This window comes from Podarcis bocagei (assembly GCF_964188305.1).
Source record: "Podarcis bocagei genome assembly, chromosome: 2".
NCBI classification, from domain to species: domain Eukaryota; kingdom Metazoa; phylum Chordata; class Lepidosauria; order Squamata; family Lacertidae; genus Podarcis; species Podarcis bocagei.
In genome coordinates, this window is record NC_138126.1 from 18,386,138 (window position 1) to 18,407,103 (window position 20,966).

The 20,966-nt window shown below is 45.3% G+C and overlaps 2 protein-coding genes across 2 annotated transcripts; one reads left to right on the top strand and one right to left on the bottom strand.

Moving 5' to 3' along the window:
* Positions 1-2,708: 2,708 nt before the first annotated feature.
* Positions 2,709-6,965, top strand: LOC308580781 (uncharacterized protein). Its single transcript, XM_081182941.1, has 2 exons — positions 2,709-2,847; positions 5,217-6,965. The coding sequence occupies exon 2, from the start codon at positions 5,294-5,296 to the stop codon at positions 6,788-6,790; it is 1,497 nt and encodes a 498-aa protein (XP_081039067.1). The 5' UTR covers positions 2,709-2,847; positions 5,217-5,293; the 3' UTR covers positions 6,791-6,965.
* Positions 6,966-9,880: 2,915 nt separating this feature from the next.
* On the bottom strand, positions 9,881-15,974 carry LOC308581084 (uncharacterized protein). The gene is made up of 3 exons (XM_081183550.1): positions 14,911-15,974; positions 12,020-12,139; positions 9,881-10,172 (listed from the first exon to the last, which is right to left on the bottom strand). The coding sequence occupies exons 1-3, from the start codon at positions 15,356-15,358 to the stop codon at positions 9,928-9,930; spliced, it is 813 nt and encodes a 270-aa protein (XP_081039676.1). The 5' UTR covers positions 15,359-15,974; the 3' UTR covers positions 9,881-9,927.
* Positions 15,975-20,966: the final 4,992 nt, after the last annotated feature.

A 20,966-nucleotide genomic window follows, 5' to 3' on the forward strand; every position in this document is an offset into this window, starting at 1 on the left:
CGAAGAAACGGTTGAGCGGAAAGTGGAAGGTTGGGCGCGCGCGCCAAGTTCAAATGCACAGGAAGGTGGCGCAGTAAGCAGCCCGGAAAGGGAGCCAGGTCCTAAAGCCCGACGCAAGGAGACAGAAGGGTCCGGGGGGTCCGCGTCAGAAGAGTCCAGGAAGGAAGAGACCGTGGGGGGCAGAGGGACCCAGAGAAGAACGGTCAGGCGGAAAAGGTGGAGTAAGGCTAGGGTATTAAGCTGGTGTACAGGGGGCGGAGACTCAGACGGAGCTTCGCCGGTCTAACCCATAAGACGTAGAGCTGCGCGCAGCAGCTTGAGAATGGAAACTGTAACTCAATAAAGACTTTTATAAAGTGAACGCTGGCTAGCGTGATCCTCCGTGAGCTAGGATCTAAAAGCAGCTCTGACACCAATCTTCTTTAAAAGTATGTTCCTCTATTTCCAACCTATTAATAACCAACCTATTGAGCAAGTAACATCTTTTAGATATCTTGGAATAATTTTTGATGAGAAGGGATCCTGGTGCCATCAGATTAAGAATTCCATTGTAAATGCGCAAAGATCTTCCAGAGCTATTATAAGATTCTTTTACAGAAAAGGAGGTCAATATGTCCCTGCTGCCTCCCAGGTCTTTGTTGCAAAAATACTTCCACAATTGATGTATGGCACCCAGATATTTAATTGTCAAAAACTCAAGTCCCTGGAATCTGTACAAACTAAATTTTATCGTTCCCTACTAGGGTTACCTACCTGTGTCTCTAACACTGCCATTAGGCTGGAGGTTGGCCAACTCCCTATTAATGCCAGGATATGGATCTTGAAGATTCACTTCTGGCTAAAACTCATATTTTTCCCAGTGGGAGTGGCTCCATTGACTCTACTAGACCCATTCCAGTCTAAATGGAGATTGTCGCTTTATGAAAAATTGAGGGGCCTGGGGCTTTCCCCACAAGAACTCATAGCCTCAGGTTTTGAAAAGGCTAAAATGATGGTGAGCCAGCGAATAGGAGATGTAGAGCTTCAGGACCATATGAGCAAGATAGATAAATATCCAGCTATCCAAGATTATGGGAAAGGGTTTAATCTAACCCCATATTTGCTGGACCTACAAATCGCAAAATATAGGCGGGCGTTTACCCTTACCAGATTTGATGTATTGCCATCTGCCTTACTAAAGGGCAGATACGAGGGCACACCCTATGCTGAACGAGTTTGCCCATGTGGTCTGAAGGAGGTGGAAACGGCTTCACATGTGCTGTTACACTGCGACCTTTACGGGGATATCAGGTTACTGTTTATCTCCCCTATCGTTGAGAAATTTCCAGGTCGATCTGAATCTCAGCGGCTGAAAATCCTACTAGGAGATAAAAACCCAGAAGTAACACTGAAAGTGGCCAAGTTTTCTGCGGCCGCGATCAAGCGGAGGGCATTAGCTGTAAAAAAGTAAAAGATCTGACCCCTGGATAAGCCCCCCCTTTTTTTAAGCCCATACATATACTGTAGTGCATATATGAGTATGTATATGTGTGTGTGTGTGTATATGTGTATTGTTTTTATGTATAATTTTACAACTTTTAATTGACACCATCACTCCCTTGTAAACTATTGCTGCCTTTTATGTTTTTCTTTTCTTCTGGTCTATGACCGTAATAAACTATTCATTCATTCATTCATTCATTCTATTTCTCTTATTCTATATGTTAAGTCTGCAGGCTACGCATATTCCATCAGCTTAAGTTGCCACTCTTCTTTAGTTGGGACCTCACTCGTTTTCCATTTTTGGGCTAACAAAACACGGGCTGCTGTAGTGGCATACATAAATAGCCTTTTGTGTTGTTGTTTTTTTAAAATGATATTTATTAAGGTTTCAAAGAAAAGAATTACATGAATTGAAAAAAGAAGAAAAAGAAAAACAAAAGTAAAAATAAAAGAAAATATACAAAATACAAAAAAGATAAAAAACACTTAAAAAAATACATCAGTCTTTCCATACCTTACATTCATTTCCTTGTTTCCCTGACCTCCTCACACCCCCCTTTTTTGTATTCCAATTCAGTTAGTTAATTCAGCAATTTCTTTCCCTCTTTGTTTTTATCTTAGTCCTTTAACATAATATACTATAACTTTAGATTCTCACCTGTTAACAATCCATTTTTACATACACCTTTATAACATTGCTGCTTAAACCATTTAACTTCATTCTGACATCATTCTAACATTCATTAATTTTGCAGTATTTCTGTAAATAGTCTTTAAATTTCTTCCAATCTTCTTCCACCGACTCTTCTCCCTGGAATTCAGATTTCCCCTCATTTGGTGCATAAACTCCTACTATCAAAAATTTCTCTCCTTGTCATAAATAGCCTTTTCTGACACCTGGGAATTTCCATCTGAATTATCCCCAACAAAAAGGACTCTGGTTTGTTTGTTTTTTGGAAAAGTACTTTTAAACATTTTCCCCCCCAATTCATTATAAATTATTTCCCAATACCCTTTTGCCCTTTTACAAGTCCACCACATAGGACAGAATGTACCCTTAGCCTCATTGCCTCATTGTCTCTTGTATAATTATTCTAATGGGACGACCTGTTAAAATTTTGCAATTTGCCGCAGAAGCTGGATGTTTGCTTGCTTGTATCATTTCTGTTTCGCAGCTTTGCCTTTCTAATTCTGGACCCATCTGCTCGCGATTGGTGCTTCCTTCTACAGAACACATGGATGGAACGGAACTCCGAAGGATGGGTCTGTGACATCACAGCTGCAAAGACCAATGAGAATCAAGCCACATTCTCTCCTGTCCTCTTCCCAACTCCCATGGATGCTAGTAGGAACCTAGACACAAAAGTAAGTTCATTTCCCCGAGTTACCGACTGCGGCGTTCTCTCCACGATCTCACGTTCAGCCCTGAGCTACCCTCAGCTGTGCCTGTGACTTCAGTTCTGGCCCAAGAACCCCTTGTTGTCCTCCTTTCCCCTTCAGTCCTTGTTCCTAAGGGTTCACAACTGATATAATTGGACAGAAATAACTAACCCTCAAGCATCCCTTCATTAGCATCTTTTCATTACGCACATTTGGCTTGATAAAGTCAAGCCGCTTGCTCTTCCATTGCATGCTTGCGTGGGCTACACTGAGGTTCTAAGCCACTTCATGGACAGGTCAGAGGACCTCTAGGATGAGACACGGGGGAGAGAGGGTGCAACCTTGCACCTGAGAGTTGTCAGCATAGGACTTTATTCAAGTAAGTCCTGTTCAGAGGAGATGCAAATAAAATAATGGGCTTGATTGAGTCGTGTCCATTAACTCCAATGGATCTACTCTGAATAAGACAATGGAGACAACACGCTGTTGTGCTTTTTTACAAGCCCATGTACTGCATAGAGGGATGCAGGTGGCGCTGTGGTCTAAACCACTGAGCCTCTTGGGCTTGCTGATCGGAAGGTCAGCGGTTCGAATCTGCGTGACGGGGTGAGCTCCCGTTGCTCGGTCCCAGCTCCTGCCAACCTAGCAGTTCGAAAGCAACCAGTGGAAGTAGATAAATAGGTACCGCTCCGGCGAGAAGGTAAACGGCATTTCCGTGTGCTCTGGTTTCCGTCACGGTGTTCCATTGCACCAGAAGTGGTTTAGTCATGCTGGCCACATGACCCAGAAAGCTTTCTGTCAGCCTGAAAGCAGAGATAAGCGCTACACCCCATAGTCGCCTTTGACTGGACTTAACCGTCCAGGGGTCCTTTACGACTGCATAGAGGTAAATGTTACATTCATTCGCAGTCATCAGTATGCAAGGGCGAGCTTCACCTGCTACATTCTGAATATCAAACCACTCTTTAGCACTCGGTTGGCGCAAACAGAAGTTCACCTTTTTTCCGGATTTGCATTTGCACCAGATTTAGGGCAGCATGGGCGGTTCCACCAGACAGGGAGCTGAGCTGAAGGGGTGCAAAACTGAGAAGATCGGTAACTGAGAAGGTGCATTTGGAATTTTGGCACCATATTATGAAAGATTTCCAAAGCCCACATCTGCTCTGATTTAGCACTAAATAGCAGATTTCCTCTGGGGAAGAAGGAAACCACTCAGACCCGTGCTTAGAAAGTGTGGGTAAAGTGGAGAACTGCTCAGACACATGGGACAAGCCTGCACCTCCATCACTAGTTGTGTACGAAAACATCCTGGAATGCATCCCTTTGCAGATTGGCTTTATTTCTCTTGCGTTTCTGTGTCTTGTGGCAAAAACAGTAATACTGGTAGTGCTTTTCATTCAGCAGCCGGTCTGACCATCTTCTTTGTCTGACCTCACCCTCATGCAATCACTGATCAAGCCTTAAAGGGGCGGGGAGAAAGGAGGCCACATTCTCTTGTCCATGGTGGGTGGGGGACAGAGGCAAAAATGGGCAGGGCCAGAGCTGCACCCCATAAACACTCCTCTCTCCATCTGGGCTCGCAAGAGGCAGGATCACAGTTCAAGGGCACATTCAAGCCAGGCAAAGGCACTCAAGGAGGCAGCCAAGCAGGGGTGGTAAGGGCTGTGGCCTGGGGAGAGGAGGTCTGCCCTGGGGAGATGTAAAGGGATTGTCCAGACAGTTACACAATGCTGACCTTTGCACTCTCTTAGGAAACGTCTTGGTTTTCCTAAGTGTTTACCCATGCAAGGCCTCTTCCCCAGCCTTGCCATAAAGGTAAAGGTAAAGTGAACCCGGACCATTAGGTCCAGTCGTGGATGACTCTGGGGTTGCGGCGCTCATCTCGCTTTATGGGCCGAGGGAGCCGGCGTACAGCTTCCGGGTCATGTGGCCAGCATGACTAAGCCACTTCTGGCAAAACCAGAGCAGCGCACGGAAACACCATTTATCTTCCCGCCAGAGCGGTACCTATTTATCTACTTGCACTTTGATGTGCTTTCAAACTGCTAGGTTGGCGGGAGAAGGGACCGAGCAACGGGAGCTCACCCCGTTGCGGGGATTCAAACCGCTGACCTTCTGATCAGCAAGTCCTAGGCTCTGTGGTTTAACCCACAGCGCCACCATAATTCCTGGTGGCTGGCCATGTTGGCTGGGGCTGATGCGAATTGTGGCCCTCAACAACATCTGGAGGGCAACACATTGGCTGTCCCTGTCCTGGAGGAACCAGGCACATGACCACCATTATCAAACGGGCACCGGTTGCCACTTCCGTACAGTGACGGATTCCATTCTGAGATGCCTGCTTTCTTCTCCAGGTCTTGGAGGACCATTGATGCCACTGCACGAGAAGACATGTTTGGCGTTGCATCCATAGAACCTGGCCTTTCTTCGTATGGGTGCCTGCATCCCCAAGCCCATCCCTCCAGCACCACTGAGTGTCAGCAACTTACTCTCAGCGAAGGAGAGCTTGGAGATAGCCAACCGGGGATCTGACACCATGCTGACAGCTTGCTTAGACCACGCCCTGCTAGAGTTCCCCCGTGAGCCTCGCTGCCTCCAGGACAATGCCACCTTGACTGTCCAGGTGAGAGGGAGGAAAAGGATGGAGTTTGTCTCCGGTGGAGGTGAGAACAAGATAGTCATCTCTTGGTCAAAGAAGAAAACCTGCTATAACATTGAGGTCTCCAGCCTGGAGGTGTACCTGGACCGGCTGTCGCTCTGCCCAGCTCCACTGACCTCTGAGAATTTGGAGAAGGTGAGGCAGGAGCTCCTTAAGTGGGGGGAAGTCACAAAGGGCCTGCGGGCCTGCCTTGATCTAGCCATAACAGAGATTGAGAAGGAGCCACCTTCAGTGAAGAGGAGTGCTGAGTTGACCATTGAATGTGAAGGCTCCTGCTTAGATTTCATTTCTGGGAAGGGGAAGTCCCGCATCCACATCCTTTTCTCCGATAGACAACCTCGGTACCGGGTTCGAGTTACTTGCATGGACATCTACGTAGACAGGTTGAACAGCCGCGCGGTGCCCCTCACCTCTGAGAACTTGCTTAAAGTGTGGAAGGAGACAGAAGGCCTGAAAGGATGTACGGTGGACCTTCGGGCCTGCCTCAAGCGAGCCTTGCAGGAGTTTAATGCTTTGACTCCACGACACCGGGCCAATGCCACCATCTTCATTGACTGCGATGGGAAGAACTTCAAGATGGTTTCCGGGCACGGAGACAGCTGGATCTCTGTTTTCAACGTTGTCGGAGATCAACATTGCCGGAGAGAAGTGGTTCTGGCGCTGGCGGATTCCGGGTTGTCCGGCAGGGTAACAGGCCCGACCTCTGCGAAACAAGCGAAAGAAGGACCATCAGTTTGGATGAGGAAACTGGAAGGGAGGAGAGGGGCAGAAGAGGGCCCGTCCAATCAGGCAAGGAGAACTTTCAAAGTGCTGTCCAATGGGAAGAGATCTAAGAGAGGAGGGCCGCCCAATGTGATCGCATTAGAAGAATTTGCCTCTAGTACTTGGAAATGGGAGGAAGAAACAACATCGTCGTTTGCAGGGAGGACTTTTTCCCGCGAGAAGAGGGCAGATACGGGGCTGTCCAAAAGTTCCAGGGCGCCAGGAAGGGAATGTTCCCTTAAGTCAAAAGCATTATCGACCAGCGGGAAAAGGAAATGGTCTGGTGAGAGGGATGGAAAAGAAGGAGAACATGCTGGGTGGCAGAGCTTAACCAGTGGAACAGCAACAGAGGAAGTGTTGATCCATGGACACAGGGAGGAGGCTGGGAAAGAAATGGAGCCCACATCCAATGGATCAAGTGAAGATGATGATGATGAAGAAGAGCCACCTGGTGTTCTAGAGGAGTCTTCAGACAGCAGACAGGCAGACGATGGTCCAGAAAGGTGACTCATCTGGAGGACTGGTGAACATGATGGATCCATCCAAGGTCAGTTCTTGGACTGGGACTGAGATGGATGCTTTCCAGGAGCAGGACGTTGTTTCTGGATCAGGAAGCCGGGGGCTGGTCCACCAAATGAATTGTGCAAGAGTGATACCAAAAATAAATGATCTATGGACCTGAGATGCCACTTAAATCTAGCTATGGGGGTTGGGGGGGTGGAATTTGCTTCCAGATGGTGGTACTGCTGTGGTTTAGCTCCCCTCCATGCCAAAAAAATGTCCTCAGCCGTTAATCACCCTGTTAGCCTTGGAGGGAAGGGAACATACAGATAAAATATTCTCTTGTCGGTGGATATAGTTAGGTTGCAGGGGCAAGTGAGAGGTGGGGCATGGAGGAAAGGGTAAACGCTACTTCCCTGCACGAAAGCCCCAACCCAAATTGCACACTCCTCCACACACACACTTTTCTTTTTAACCAAAAGAAAAAATAGCATGGAGAAACCTGATCGCTTCCCATCTAGCTTGACCTTTGCTATGGACCCCAAGGAAACACACTTGACACTTCCTTATCCTTCAGTAAAAGCAACTCATTGCTGCCACCTTCTGGCCAAGTTGAGTGTTTGTGAACCGCTCTGTATTTTGCAGGAGGGATTTGAGTGCATATTGGAACTTTATTAGGTTAATGCCCTTAAAGCGATTAAAGGGTTCTGCCACCCTCGTGCAAAGAGCCCACTTTTTAAAAGAAGCAGATTTTCTTGTGGTTAGGAGGAAAGTGACCGGAAAATGCATTATGAGCAAAGATTAAATGGAGAGATGTATAAACACCCCACAAGCCAAGCAAGAGACATGAAAGAGGAAGGCTCATTGCCATATAACTGCCCTGGAAATGAAATCAGAATGGGCACCTCTGTCTTGGCACCAGGAGAGCCTTCCTGGGGAAGATCTCTTACCCTACACTCTGCCCGAAGATGACATATGCCCCGCATGTATTCTCAAAACAGTCCTACAATACGGGTGAAGCTAGGAAGGAGTGCATGGCCTAAAGTCCTCCAATACGTTTTGTAGTAAGGAACTGAACACAGGTCTTCTTGTCTTAAGTCCGACACTCTAAGTGCTGGTGCTATAGGATGACAGAGAATGGCACCCAAGAGATCAAATGGAACATGTTTTATTTGGGTTCTCTCTTTTTTTAAAAAAGATATTTATTAAAGTTTTTTTTGAAATATAACAATGAAAATGAAAAATAAAAAGAAACAAAATACAACATAAAAACAGTTAAAAAACAAATAATTTTCCATAACATATCTTCCTTACACTTATTTCCCCAGACCTCCTCAAACCTCCCTTCTTTGTATTCCACTTCAATTTGTTAGTTCAGCAAATCCTTACCATTAAGCTTTTACCCATTTGTAAACCTTTTTTTCCCTTCCATATCTCCTAAAGCATTACAGCTGGAAACCCCTTAGTTTCTATCCAACATCCTTCTAGCATTCATTAATTTTACAATATTTCTGTAAATTGTCTTTAAATTTCTTCCAATCTTCTTCCACCAACTCTTCTCCCTGGTCTCGGATTCTGCCAGTCATTTCTGCCAATTCCATGTAGTCAATCACCTTCATCTGCCATTCTTTGGGTTCTCTCTCTTTCTGTGTGTGTCTCTCTTTTCATGAAGTCCAGAAATTATGTGTGAGCCAGCAGGCTAGTAAAAATAATACACAATGTTAGGAAAAAATTGCAGGCAACCCCAATAATAATAATAATAATAATAATAATAATAATAATAAATGTGTGAATAGCTTGTATAAACTTGCTCTGTGAGACACAGGATCTCTCAAGGGCAATTCATGTAGGCTAAGATATCGATGTTACTGGAGGGGGTGGGAATTGGGAGGATAATGCGGGTGAATTTCAATTCACTTTGCTTTATAACACTGTGTCGGAGAATACTCTGAAGATGAGAATTGGGGAGGGCAGGGAGATCAGCATCTGACAGAAGAGGAGGGGGACTATTTGCCCCCCCCCCACTGCCAGTGTTTCCCGAAGTAGAGAGACAGGAAGACACAGAGCTACCCAGCTATGAGACTGTTGCTGGGCAGAAGAGAAGGAGCAACTGGGCGATACATCAATAGAGAGTGGGGGGGGGGAACCCAGCCCCCCGACTTTGTATGAGAACAAAAGAGACACAGCGGAGAGGCGGGACATCCTGTTGGTGAGCTGCTTCCTGAGGAAGTGGAAGAGAGGAGTCAGTGTGGGGTACTCCGATCCTGGCAAAAGGAGGCCGATCTGTGTTCGCAACATGATACTGTAATAAAAAGACTATAAATCAACCAGATGCTCGTTAATTCTTATTGGTGAGCTACCAGGAGGGAGAAGGGAACTTGACATACCGTTATGCACCACCCAATCTCTGAGAGGTGCAAGATTCCAGGGGTTCCAAGTGCCCACTCAGGGTTCATGTTTTCTTTTGGAAATGAGGCACAGTGGAAACTGAGGTGTCTTTATGTTATATGGTTTATTTACACACGTATACAACCCGAGCCTCCAGCGGAGGCGTTCACAGCAGTTCCCAAATTCATGCACAATTGAATTGTCTCTTCTCCAAATTTTGTAATGCTTTTCTCCAACTGAACCAATGCGGGCAAGGATGCCTAGATTGGGGAAAAGGTAGCGTAAAAAAAGAAGAAGCAAAAATTAGTGGCAATGACTCGGACCACATTCTGTTAGGGGAAATGGCTCATAAAAATATTATATGTTAAGTGGGTCCGGCCCGTCGTTGTTCAAGGTGCCTTGAGTTCGATATTCTTAAGAGATCCTTCGCTTTGATCCATTGGAAGAAGAAGAAGAAGAGTTTGGATTTGATATCCCGCCTTTCACTCCCTTTCAAGGAGTCTCAAAGCAGCTAACATTCTCCTTTCCCTTCCTCCCCCACAACAAACACTCTGTGAGGTGAGTGGGGCTGAGAGACTTCAGAGAAGCGTGACTGGCCCAAGGTCACCCAGCAGCTGCATGTGGAGGAGCGGGGAAGCGAACCCGGTTCACCAGATTACGAGGCTACCGCTCTTAACCACTACACCACACTGGCTCTCCACACTGGCATGTTGTTGCAGAGTCTATTTGTGGCGGAGGATCTGCGCATGTGTTTGTCAGTTCAGGTGCACCCAGTGCAGCACAGCTCCAGCAAGTATCCCCGCGGTGTTTGGAAGCACCTGGCGGCTGGTCCCGCTCCACGGCCACCGCTGCTCCAGCTGCGGCATTTTGTTGCAGAGGTCGTCGCTGTCGCAGCAAGTGGCGTTATAGGTGAATCCGAAGAAGGAGTCCTTCAGGCCCGATGTGTTACAGCTGGGAGACTGGCGGCTGCAGCCCAGCCAGGCGAAGAAGTAGAAGGGGCCTGGACATGAAATAAAGAGGGGGACAGGGTTACACTGTGGTGGGACTAGCAGCAAATGAACCCATGAATCTTAGAATCGCTATCAAGACCACCTGACCCAGGAATACTGCAGTACAGTGGTACCTCGGGTTACAGACGCTTCAGGTTACATACGCTTCAGGTTACAGATGCTTCAGGTTACATACGCTTCAGGTTACAGACTCCGCTAACCCAGAAATAGTGCTTCAGGTTAAGAACTTTGCTTCAGGATGAGAAGAGAAATTGTGCAGGGGTGGTGCAGTGGCAGCAGCAGTCCCCATGAGCTAAAGTGGTGCTTCAGGTTAAGAACAGTTTCAGGTTAGGAACAGACCTCCAGAACGAATTAAGTTCTTACCCCGAGGTACCACTGTACTCAACTCTCTCCTGTTGATCTATCTAGCAATCTATCTCCACCTGTCTTTCATAGCCAATTGATCTGTTTGTCTATCTGCCTATCAGTCTATAATCTATCATAGCCAACTGTCCAATTTCTGTCATTATCTGTTATCTGTCTGTCTACCATAGTCTATCAACCATTTTTCTATTATCTGTGGATCTATCAACCTTTATCATATCCTATAAATCAAGGTTTCCCAAATTTGGGTCTCCAGCTGTTTTTTTTGGACTACAACTACCATCATCCCTAGCTAGCAGGACTGGTCATCAGGGATGATAGGAATTGTAGTCCAAAGACAGCTGGAGACCCTAGTTTGGGAAACCCTGCTATAAATTATCTATCTGCCATCTATCATCTATCTAAATTGACCAATATCTTTTGCTTTGGAAGATGAGGTGTGAGAGAAATGGACTTGTGGTCATCTAAAAGTAAATGGCTGCTCCAGACTCTGCGCCCAGGGTAATAATAATAATAATAATAATAATAATAATAATAATAATAATATATTATTTATACCCCTCCCATCTGGCTGGGCTTCCCCAGCCACTCTAGGCGGCTTCCAAAAAAATATTAAAATACTGTAATACATCAAACATTAAAAGTGTTAAGTTGTGGGTGAACATATCAGACGACACAGCGATTCTTCAAACAGCTCTTGTTTATTCACAGGCCAGGACAGAACTGAACTGAAGGGCTCAGTCAGCCTGCTTATATAGAGCTCCAGTACACGTTACTGTAACAACTTTCTAAAACTATCCAATCACTGAACGTCACTTTCGATCCTTCATTTGCATAACTATCTACAGTATCCCCCTGCTGGCCCAGGGTGAGAACTTCAGTACATAACAAAAAGCTTCCCTAAATGGGGCTGCTGTTGTGCAAGCAGTCCCTAAACCAGGTGGTGCTGGTTGTACAAAAAGAATACACCACTGTTTCCTGCTGTGCAGAAGCCTGTTCTCCAGTTTTATACAGGTTTTCTCCCCCTGCAGAAGAGCCTTCTGTTTTCCTTGTTGATTCCCAAGAGTAAGGTTCCTTTCATGTCATCATCATCATCATTTTTAATTTGTATACCGTCCTCCAATCTTACAATACTCAAGGCGGTGTACAAGCTGAAGAAACAAAAAATGTACACCTAATGCAATACAAAAATGTGATAATAAAACAAAACTTTAAAAATAAGCAACCTACATCAAACGAAGTGAGTGTTCTGGTTTGTGAACGTTCTTTGGAACCTGAACGTCCAACGTGGCTTCCGATTGGCTGCAGGAACTTCCTGCAGCCAATCAGAAGCCACACCTTGGTTTCTGAATGTTTTGGAAGTTGAACGGATTTTTGGAACGGATACTGTTTGCCTTCCGAGGTACCACTGTGCTGAGCTGGACTGACCAAAGGCAGTTTCCTATGCTCACGACGTTCCTCTCTTGACACTCACCAAACATTGCGAGCCGCGTTTCGCAGGTCCCATTTGGTTTCGCTGTGCACTCGTGTTCACCCCAGATGCACCCGTTGTATGGGTTCGCAACCTCACAGGCATGGCATTTCAGGGCCCTGGCTGCCGACAGGAGAAACAGAGATGCAGGCTGTATTAAACAAAGGCAGAAGCGTGCAAACAGCAATTTGCACCAGTTCAGAAGTGGCCCAGTCTAAACCTGGGGGCTCAAGGTATCTGCAAAATTGCAAAAAGGGAGGGGGGTGTTTTGGCCAGTGCAGCTGACTCTAATGCCAAGAAAAAGTTCTTGAGATATCAGGCCAAAGGGTCAATTTTGACTCTGGCTACAAACTCCACATGCAGCGACTGGGGCAGTTCGGTAATTTGAGATGCTGGGCTTTAAGAGGTTCTGCTGCCTTTAGATGTTCATGGGTGTTAAGTTGTGGGTGAATATATCAGACGACACAGCGATTCTTCAAATAGCTCTTGTTTATTCACAGGCCAGAACAGAACTGAACTGAAGGGTTCAGCCAGCCTGCTTATATAGAGCTCCACTACAACACAACAGTAACCATTTTCTGTAACTATCCAATCACTGAACGTCACTTTCAATCCCTTATTTGCATATGTGGACCTGAGTGAAAACTATCTACAGTATCCCCCTGCTGGCCCAGGGTGAGAACTTCAGTACATAACAATGGGTATAACTTCACTTGCTTCAGAATGTGGTGAGACATCCCTGCTACATTTGGGTGTGTGTTTGTGTGCTCCTGTTCATCCTGTTTTAGAAAACAGAATGATAGAATTGTAGAGTTGGGAGGAAAGCCAAGGGGCATCTAGTCCAATTTGCCTGCGATGCAGGAATCCTGCTGAGAAACACTATGGACCTCTGCCCCAAAGACTTTTCTTTCTGGATAGCACTATGTGGGAATGGAGGCAGGGGCTTTAATGAATTCCACAATCCCATCCCCCCGAATGTCACCTGCAAATTTAAGCCAATCATGCTTCCCTATGGCCTTCTGTCAAGGCCTGGACTACAGAGGAATGGTGGAGGCTGCCCCCCCTACACTTGAACCTTCCTGAGAAGAGGAGAACAGTATATCTATATCTATATCTATATCTATATCTATATCTATATCTATATCTATATCTATATCTATATCTATATCTATATCTATATCTATATCTATATCTATATCTATATCTATATCTATATCTATATCTATATCTATATCTATATCTATATCTATATCTATATCTATATCTATATCTATATCTATATCTATATATTGTTGTTGTTTAGTCGTTTAGTCGTGTGTGACTCTTCGTGACCCCATGGACCAGAGCACACCAGGCACTTCTGTCTTCATACATACACACACACACACACACACACACACACACACACACACACACACATATATATAATTTTCAAAGATCTTTATTGAAACTTAACATATATAATAGCCAAAATTCCCAATGATTCCCTCACATAAGATATAATATCTAAATTACAACAGCTGCATAATTATACACTTAATTATAAAACCTACTCCCCACCCTCTACTTCCCTCCACAGCAATTCAATTCTTTATATTTCCTTCTACTCCCCCCCCTTGCATTCTATAATAAATTATTTTTTGTTAAATTCTGATTTCTGCTTCTTTCTTTATTGGTTTTGTTATTGCTCACATTTTTTTATTCTAAGCCTATTAGCATGTCATTTTTAGAACAATATTTTGACATATAATCTTCGAAATAGTTATAGATTTACAACAGTGGTTTGCAGAAGGTCGTGACTCTGAGACAGAAGAGGGACGAAGCTGGGAGATAATGGAAGAACAGGAGGGGAAGGCAGCAACTGACTGACACATTATCTTTAGAAAGCATTCCACACCCCTCTTCTCCTAGGAGCCGGAGGACAGTGAAAGTGGCAGAACAGAAAATGAGTAGACAAAAGACCTTACACAGCCACCATATGTTAAGGGGTGGAGATTCTGACGACTGAGGGTAAAAGGGGGGAGATTATTTGGAGCAACACCATTATTCCAGAGATGATGTTCTACATCTCTCTGTGTGAATATTGAATAAAATATCTCGGTAAGAGATCCTTGAGGGACGCGGGGTGGCGCTGTGGGTTAAACCACTGAGCCTAGGGCTTGCAGATCAGAAGGTCGGCGGTTCGAATCCCCGTGACGGGGTGAGCTCCCATTGCTCGGTCCCTGCTCCTGCCAACCTAGCAGTTCGAAAGCACGTCAAAGTGCAAGTAGATAAATAGGTACTGCTCTGGCGGGAAGGTAAATGGCGTTTCCGTGCGCTGCTCTGGTTCGCCAGAAGCGGCTTAGTCATGCTGGCCACATGACCCGGAAGCTGTCTGCGGACAAACGCCGGCTCCCTCGGCCAATAAAGCGAGATGAGCACTGCAGGCCCAGAGTCACTCACGACTGGACCTAATGGTCAGGGGTCCCTTTACTTTTACAGTGGTACCTCAGGTTACATATGCTTCAGGTTACAGACTCCGCTAACCCATAAATACTACCTCGGGTTAAGAACTTTGCTTCAGGATGAGAACAGAAATCTTGCTCCGGCGGCGCAGCAGCAGCAGGAGGCCACAGTAGCTAAAGTGGTGCTTCAGGTTAAGAACAGTTTCAGGTTGAGAACGGACCTTCAGAACGAATTAAGTACTTAACCCGAGGTACCACTGTACCTTTAAGAGATCCTTGTTTTTCCCACTACTGGCAGCCTGCCGCGAGGCGGGTGGGGATCAGATTCCCTGAAGCCTGACACCTTCTAACAACATTGGCTATGGGTGCTGTCACTCCCCACCTGTAAGACCTATTTCCCCCCCTCCTGATGATGAACCTTTCTGTGTAAGGGGTGCGGGAATGACTCACCAGTTCCCCAAAAGACGAACATGAAGAAGCAGCAGCAAACCAGCGGCTTTCCATCCATTGTTGATTCCTTTGCATTCAAATCCAAAGGTAATTTAAGGAGATGGTTGGGTGTGGATTGAGAGGAGACCACCAACAGGTAAACAGGTAGGGAGGAGGAGGAGAAGGGAGCAAACCCTGTACACCTGTGCAGACAGACGCTTACTGCTGATGAAGGCTCCCCTCTGCAGCCAGCACACACCTGGGTTTGCTCAGCAGTTATCAGCACCTGACGACTGTTTACAAATGTGGGCAAGGAAGAAAACCCACAAGCCACCCTTGTCCTATTAAGGGCGCGCCATGATGCCGGCCCAAGGGTAGCGCAGCGAGTCAGCGGGAGGAACCAGCAAACCATGAAAAGCCTGTCAGCAACTGCAGGCCAAGCCAAGCCGGCCGTCGCTAAGAACATCATAAAGGTGGAAATGTAAGGGAAAAGAAGGCACCTTTTATCACAGGGGTCAGCAAACTTTTTCAGCAGGGGGCCAGTCCACTGTCCCTCAGATCATGTGGTGGGCCAGACTATATTTTGAAGAAATAATGAACGAATTCCTATGCCCCACAAATAACCCAGAGATGCATTTTAAATAAAAGCACACATTCTACTCATGTAAAAACACCAGGCAGGCCCCACAAATAACCCAGAGATGCATTTTAAATAAAAGGACACATTTTACTCATGTAAAAACACACTGATTCCTGGACCGTCCGCGGGCAGGATTTAGAAGGTGATTGGGCCAGATCCGGCCCCTGGGCCTTAGTTTGCCTACCCATGTTTTATCACATGTGGTGGAAATGTAAGGTAGTAAAAGAATTTTGGGAAATGATATATAATGAGTTGAAAAAAATGTTTAAAATACCCTTTTCTAAAAACAAATACAAAAACACAACCACCACCACCCCAAGCCTTCCTTTTAGGAATCCTAGGTGCCAGTGGTCCCATCACCTCCTGGCAAATAGAAGGGGAAGAAATGGAGGCAGTGAGAGATTTTACTTTCTTGCGTTCCATGATCACTGCAGATGGTGACAGCAGTCACAAAATTAAAAGATGTCTGCTTCTTGGGGGAAAAGCAATGACATACCTAGACAGCATCTTAAAAAGCAGAGACATCACCTTGCCAACAAAGATCCGTATAGTAAAAACTATGGTTTTCCCGGTAGTGATGTATGGAAGTGAGAACTGGGCCATAAAGAAGGCTGATCGCCAAAGAATTGATGCTTTTGAATTATGGTGCTGGAGGAGACTCTTGAGAGTCCCATGGACTGCATGAAGATCAAACCTCTCCATTCTGAAGGAAATCAGCCCTGAGTGTTCACTGGAAGGACAGATCCTGAAGCTGAGGCTCCAATATTTTGTCCACCTCATTAGAAGAGAAGACTCCCTGGAAAAGACCCTGATGTTGGGAAAGATGGAGGGCACAAGGAGAAGGGGATGGCAGAGGACGAGATGGTTGGACAGTGTTCTCGAAACTACCAGCATGAGTCTGACCAAACTGCGGAAGGCAGTGGAAGACAGGAGTGCCTGGCGTGCTCTGGTCCAGGGGGTCATGAAGAGTCGGACACGACTAAACAATAACAACAACAGGTGCTGAAATCCCAAGGGAGCAGAAAAGACTATTTATGTATGTGACCACGGCTGCACGGATGTTATTGGTCCAGAGATGGAAAGAAGATAAAGTCCCTACCAGAGAAGAATGGCAAACAAGTTGATGGATTATGCCAAAATGGCTAAAATGACCGGAAGAATCAGAAATCAGGAAGACCAAAGCTTTAATAAGGAATGGGGAAGATTTATAACTCATCTTAAAGACCATTGTAAACAGTTAAAATTGTTAGTAGGATTGGAATATAGCTTGTAGTTTAATGGTGAATTTTGGGCAAAATGGAGAGGTAAAAGATTTGGAATATTATAAAAGATGCAGGCGGAAATGATTAACCATAGGACTCACAAAGGGGAGGAGGGAAGTTCAAGAGATTTCTTGGAATCTTGTTTTTATGTTGTTTGTTGGATGTGTGACTGTTAAATTTTAATCCGAAAAAACGAATATATATATATATATATATATATATATATATATATATATATATATGCAGGTTTTGGTGTCTTCGGGTGTCTTCCCGTGTAAGAGTTGGGGTGTCTAGGCGACGTTTCGACGAGGTCTCACTCGTCATCTTCAGGCTGGTGCTTTCGGCTTCTTGTTACTGGAACAGAGCAGGATCTCAGTGTTTGAGTTCCTATAAATACTGTTGAGGGGGTGTGGTGTATAGCCTCCAACGTTCTGGGCAGAGAGGAAGTTCCCAGGTTAGTGTGCCTTTTCTTCTTTTGTTCATTAATTACTTGAGGGATATCTTGAGTGATTTCTTGAGTGATATTCTGAGTACCACTTAGGAGGGTCATTAGGTGTGGATTAGTTGCTAAAGCTTTCGTGTCTTGACCTCTTGAGCTTGTGAAGAGTTTTTCTGAGAAGATGGCTGTACTGCATTTAGTTGTGCTCTGGCTTGGCTTCGTGTATAGGGGCGAGCTGTGGTTTTGTGCCCTGTGCCAGCCAGATCTGTGTAGGGATTGCAGGGGGGTGCAGCATCCGGAGGTGCCACTATGGTTTGGCTACTGGATGGTGTCTGTAATTTATCTGTGGAGAGGGTCTGGGTTTGGGTCTGGTGTGGTTGATTGGAGATGGCGTTCTGTGTGCCTCTGGTTCTGGTGTCGGTTTTTGTGGGGAGGGCTATTTTCCAGATGTCTGGCAGGCGGGACGTATCGTCACGCTTGTTCATGTTGTGAGGGTGTTTCTCTATTTCGATGGCTTCCATGATTATTCTCTTGTGGTGATGTTCCATGTTAAAGAGCAATTTGGAATCTGCAAAATTAATTTCGTGTCCTGTTTCTTTCATGTGTTGGTAAAGAGAGGAAGTTTTTTCTTCTTTTTTGACGGCATTCTTGTGTTCTGCGATACGTGCATTTATTCGTCTGTTTGTTTGTCCAATGTACGTGGCTGGGCAGACTTTGCAGGGTATTTCATAGACCCCTTGGTTTTCTAACTGGATTTTATCTTCGGGGTTTCTGAGGATATTGGCAATTTTTTGGTTGGTGCAAAAGGCTGTTTTGATATTGTGTTTATGGAGGATTTTGCTAATTTTATCTGTAGTGCCCTTGATATAAGGAAGGAGGGCCATGCCATTGTTTTCTTCTGTGTCTTGGTTTTTGGGGGGTGTTTCTTTTTGGATTAGCTTCGTAACCCTGTTTTGCTGGTATCCGTTGGCGATTAACACATTTGAGAGATTCTGTAACTCAGTTGTCAAGTGGTCTTTGTCAGCCAGGCGTTTGGTTCTGGAGATGAGAGTCTTGGCTACGGAGTTTATTTGTGCAGGGTGGTGGTGTGATTGTGCATGTAAGTAGCGGTTGGTGTGTGTTTTTTTCCGGTAGATAGTGTGTCCTAGGGAGCCATCAGGTTTTTTGTAGATTAGGACGTCAAGGAAGGGAAGTTGGTTGTTGGCTTCTATTTCCATAGTGAATTGTATTTTGGGGTGTAGGCTGTTGAGATGTGTGAGGAAGCTATCTAGTTTTTCCTTCCCGTGTGGCCAAATTACAAAGGTGTCGTCAACATATCTGAGCCAAAGTTTGGGTTTGTGTTCTGACTTGTCTAAAGCATTGGTTTCAAAGTGTTCCATGTACAGATTTGCGATGACCGGTGAGAGGGGTGATCCCATAGGTGCTCCTTCTATCTGTTTGTATCTTTGTCCATTGTGGATGAAGTACGTGTTGGTTAGGCAGTGGTTGGTCAGGTCCAGGATGTATTCGGGGGGATTGTATTTGTTTTGAATGGCTGTCAAGGCTTCATTAATGGGCACTTGTGTGAAGAGAGATACAACATCGAAGCTCACAAGTAGGTCATCGGGATGTAGGTTTTGCTTCTTTATTGTTTCTATGAACTGGAAGGAGTTTGTAACGTGTGAAGCGATAGATTCTGCATAGGGCTGAAGTTGCTTAGCGAGAAATTTAGCGAGATTTTGTAGAGGTGAGCCTATGGAGCTGACTATTGGTCTGAGTGGTGTTCCTTCTTTGTGTATCTTGGGGAGACCGTAGAGTTTGGGGCATCTGGATGATTTTTCTCTGGGGATGATTCTTAGCTGGATTTCTTCACTGATAGGAGAGGCTTTTATTTTGGATTTGGTGGTTTTTTCCAGATAGGTGGTGGGATCTGTTTTTATAGGTTGGTAGGTAGGGTCTTGGAGTAGATTTGATAGTTTTGCTTGGTAGTCCGATGTGTTCATGACAACAGTTCATAGCACCTATGGGATCACCCCTCTCACCGGTCATCGCAAATCTGTACATGGAACACTTTGAAACCAATGCTTTAGACAAGTCAGAACACAAACCCAAACTTTGGCTCAGATATGTTGACGACACCTTTGTAATTTGGCCACACGGGAAGGAAAAACTAGATAGCTTCCTCACACATCTCAACAGCCTACACCCCAAAATACAATTCACTATGGAAATAGAAGCCAACAACCAACTTCCCTTCCTTGACGTCCTAATCTACAAAAAACCTGATGGCTCCCTAGGACACACTATCTACCGGAAAAAAACACACACCAACCGCTACTTACATGCACAATCACACCACCACCCTGCACAAATAAACTCCGTAGCCAAGACTCTCATCTCCAGAACCAAACGCCTGGCTGACAAAGACCACTTGACAACTGAGTTACAGAATCTCTCAAATGTGTTAATCGCCAACGGATACCAGCAAAACAGGGTTACGAAGCTAATCCAAAAAGAAACACCCCCCAAAAACCAAGACACAGAAGAAAACAATGGCATGGCCCTCCTTCCTTATATCAAGGGCACTACAGATAAAATTAGCAAAATCCTCCATAAACACAATATCAAAACAGCCTTTTGCACCAACCAAAAAATTGCCAATATCCTCAGAAACCCCGAAGATAAAATCCAGTTAGAAAACCAAGGGGTCTATGAAATACCCTGCAAAGTCTGCCCAGCCACGTACATTGGACAAACAAACAGACGAATAAATGCACGTATCGCAGAACACAAGAATGCCGTCAAAAAAGAAGAAAAAACTTCCTCTCTTTACCAACACATGAAAGAAACAGGACACGAAATTAATTTTGCAGATTCCAAATTGCTCTTTAACATGGAACATCACCACAAGAGAATAATCATGGAAGCCATCGAAATAGAGAAACACCCTCACAACATGAACAAGCGTGACGATACGTCCCGCCTGCCAGACATCTGGAAAATAGCCCTCCCCACAAAAACCGACACCAGAACCAGAGGCACACAGAACGCCATCTCCAATCAACCACACCAGACCCAAACCCAGACCCTCTCCACAGATAAATTACAGACACCATCCAGTAGCCAAACCATAGTGGCACCTCCGGATGCTGCACCCCCCTGCAATCCCTACACAGATCTGGCTGGCACAGGGCACAAAACCACAGCTCGCCCCTATACACGAAGCCAAGCCAGAGCACAACTAAATGCAGTACAGCCATCTTCTCAGAAAAACTCTTCACAAGCTCAAGAGGTCAAGACACGAAAGCTTTAGCAACTAATCCACACCTAATGACCCTCCTAAGTGGTACTCAGAATATCACTCAAGAAATCACTCAAGATATCCCTCAAGTAATTAATGAACAAAAGAAGAAAAGGCACACTAACCTGGGAACTTCCTCTCTGCCCAGAACGTTGGAGGCTATACACCACACCCCCTCAACAGTATTTATAGGAACTCAAACACTGAGATCCTGCTCTGTTCCAGTAACAAGAAGCCGAAAGCACCAGCCTGAAGATGACGAGTGAGACCTCGTCGAAACGTCGCCTAGACACCCCAACTCTTACACGGGAAGACACCCGAAGACACCAAAACCTGCATTCCTGTACCCGTGAAAATCTACGAAAGCATATATATATATATATATATATATATATATATATATATATATATAATCGTAAGTGTCACAGTGGCCTACCAGGTGGGAAGCTCACAATC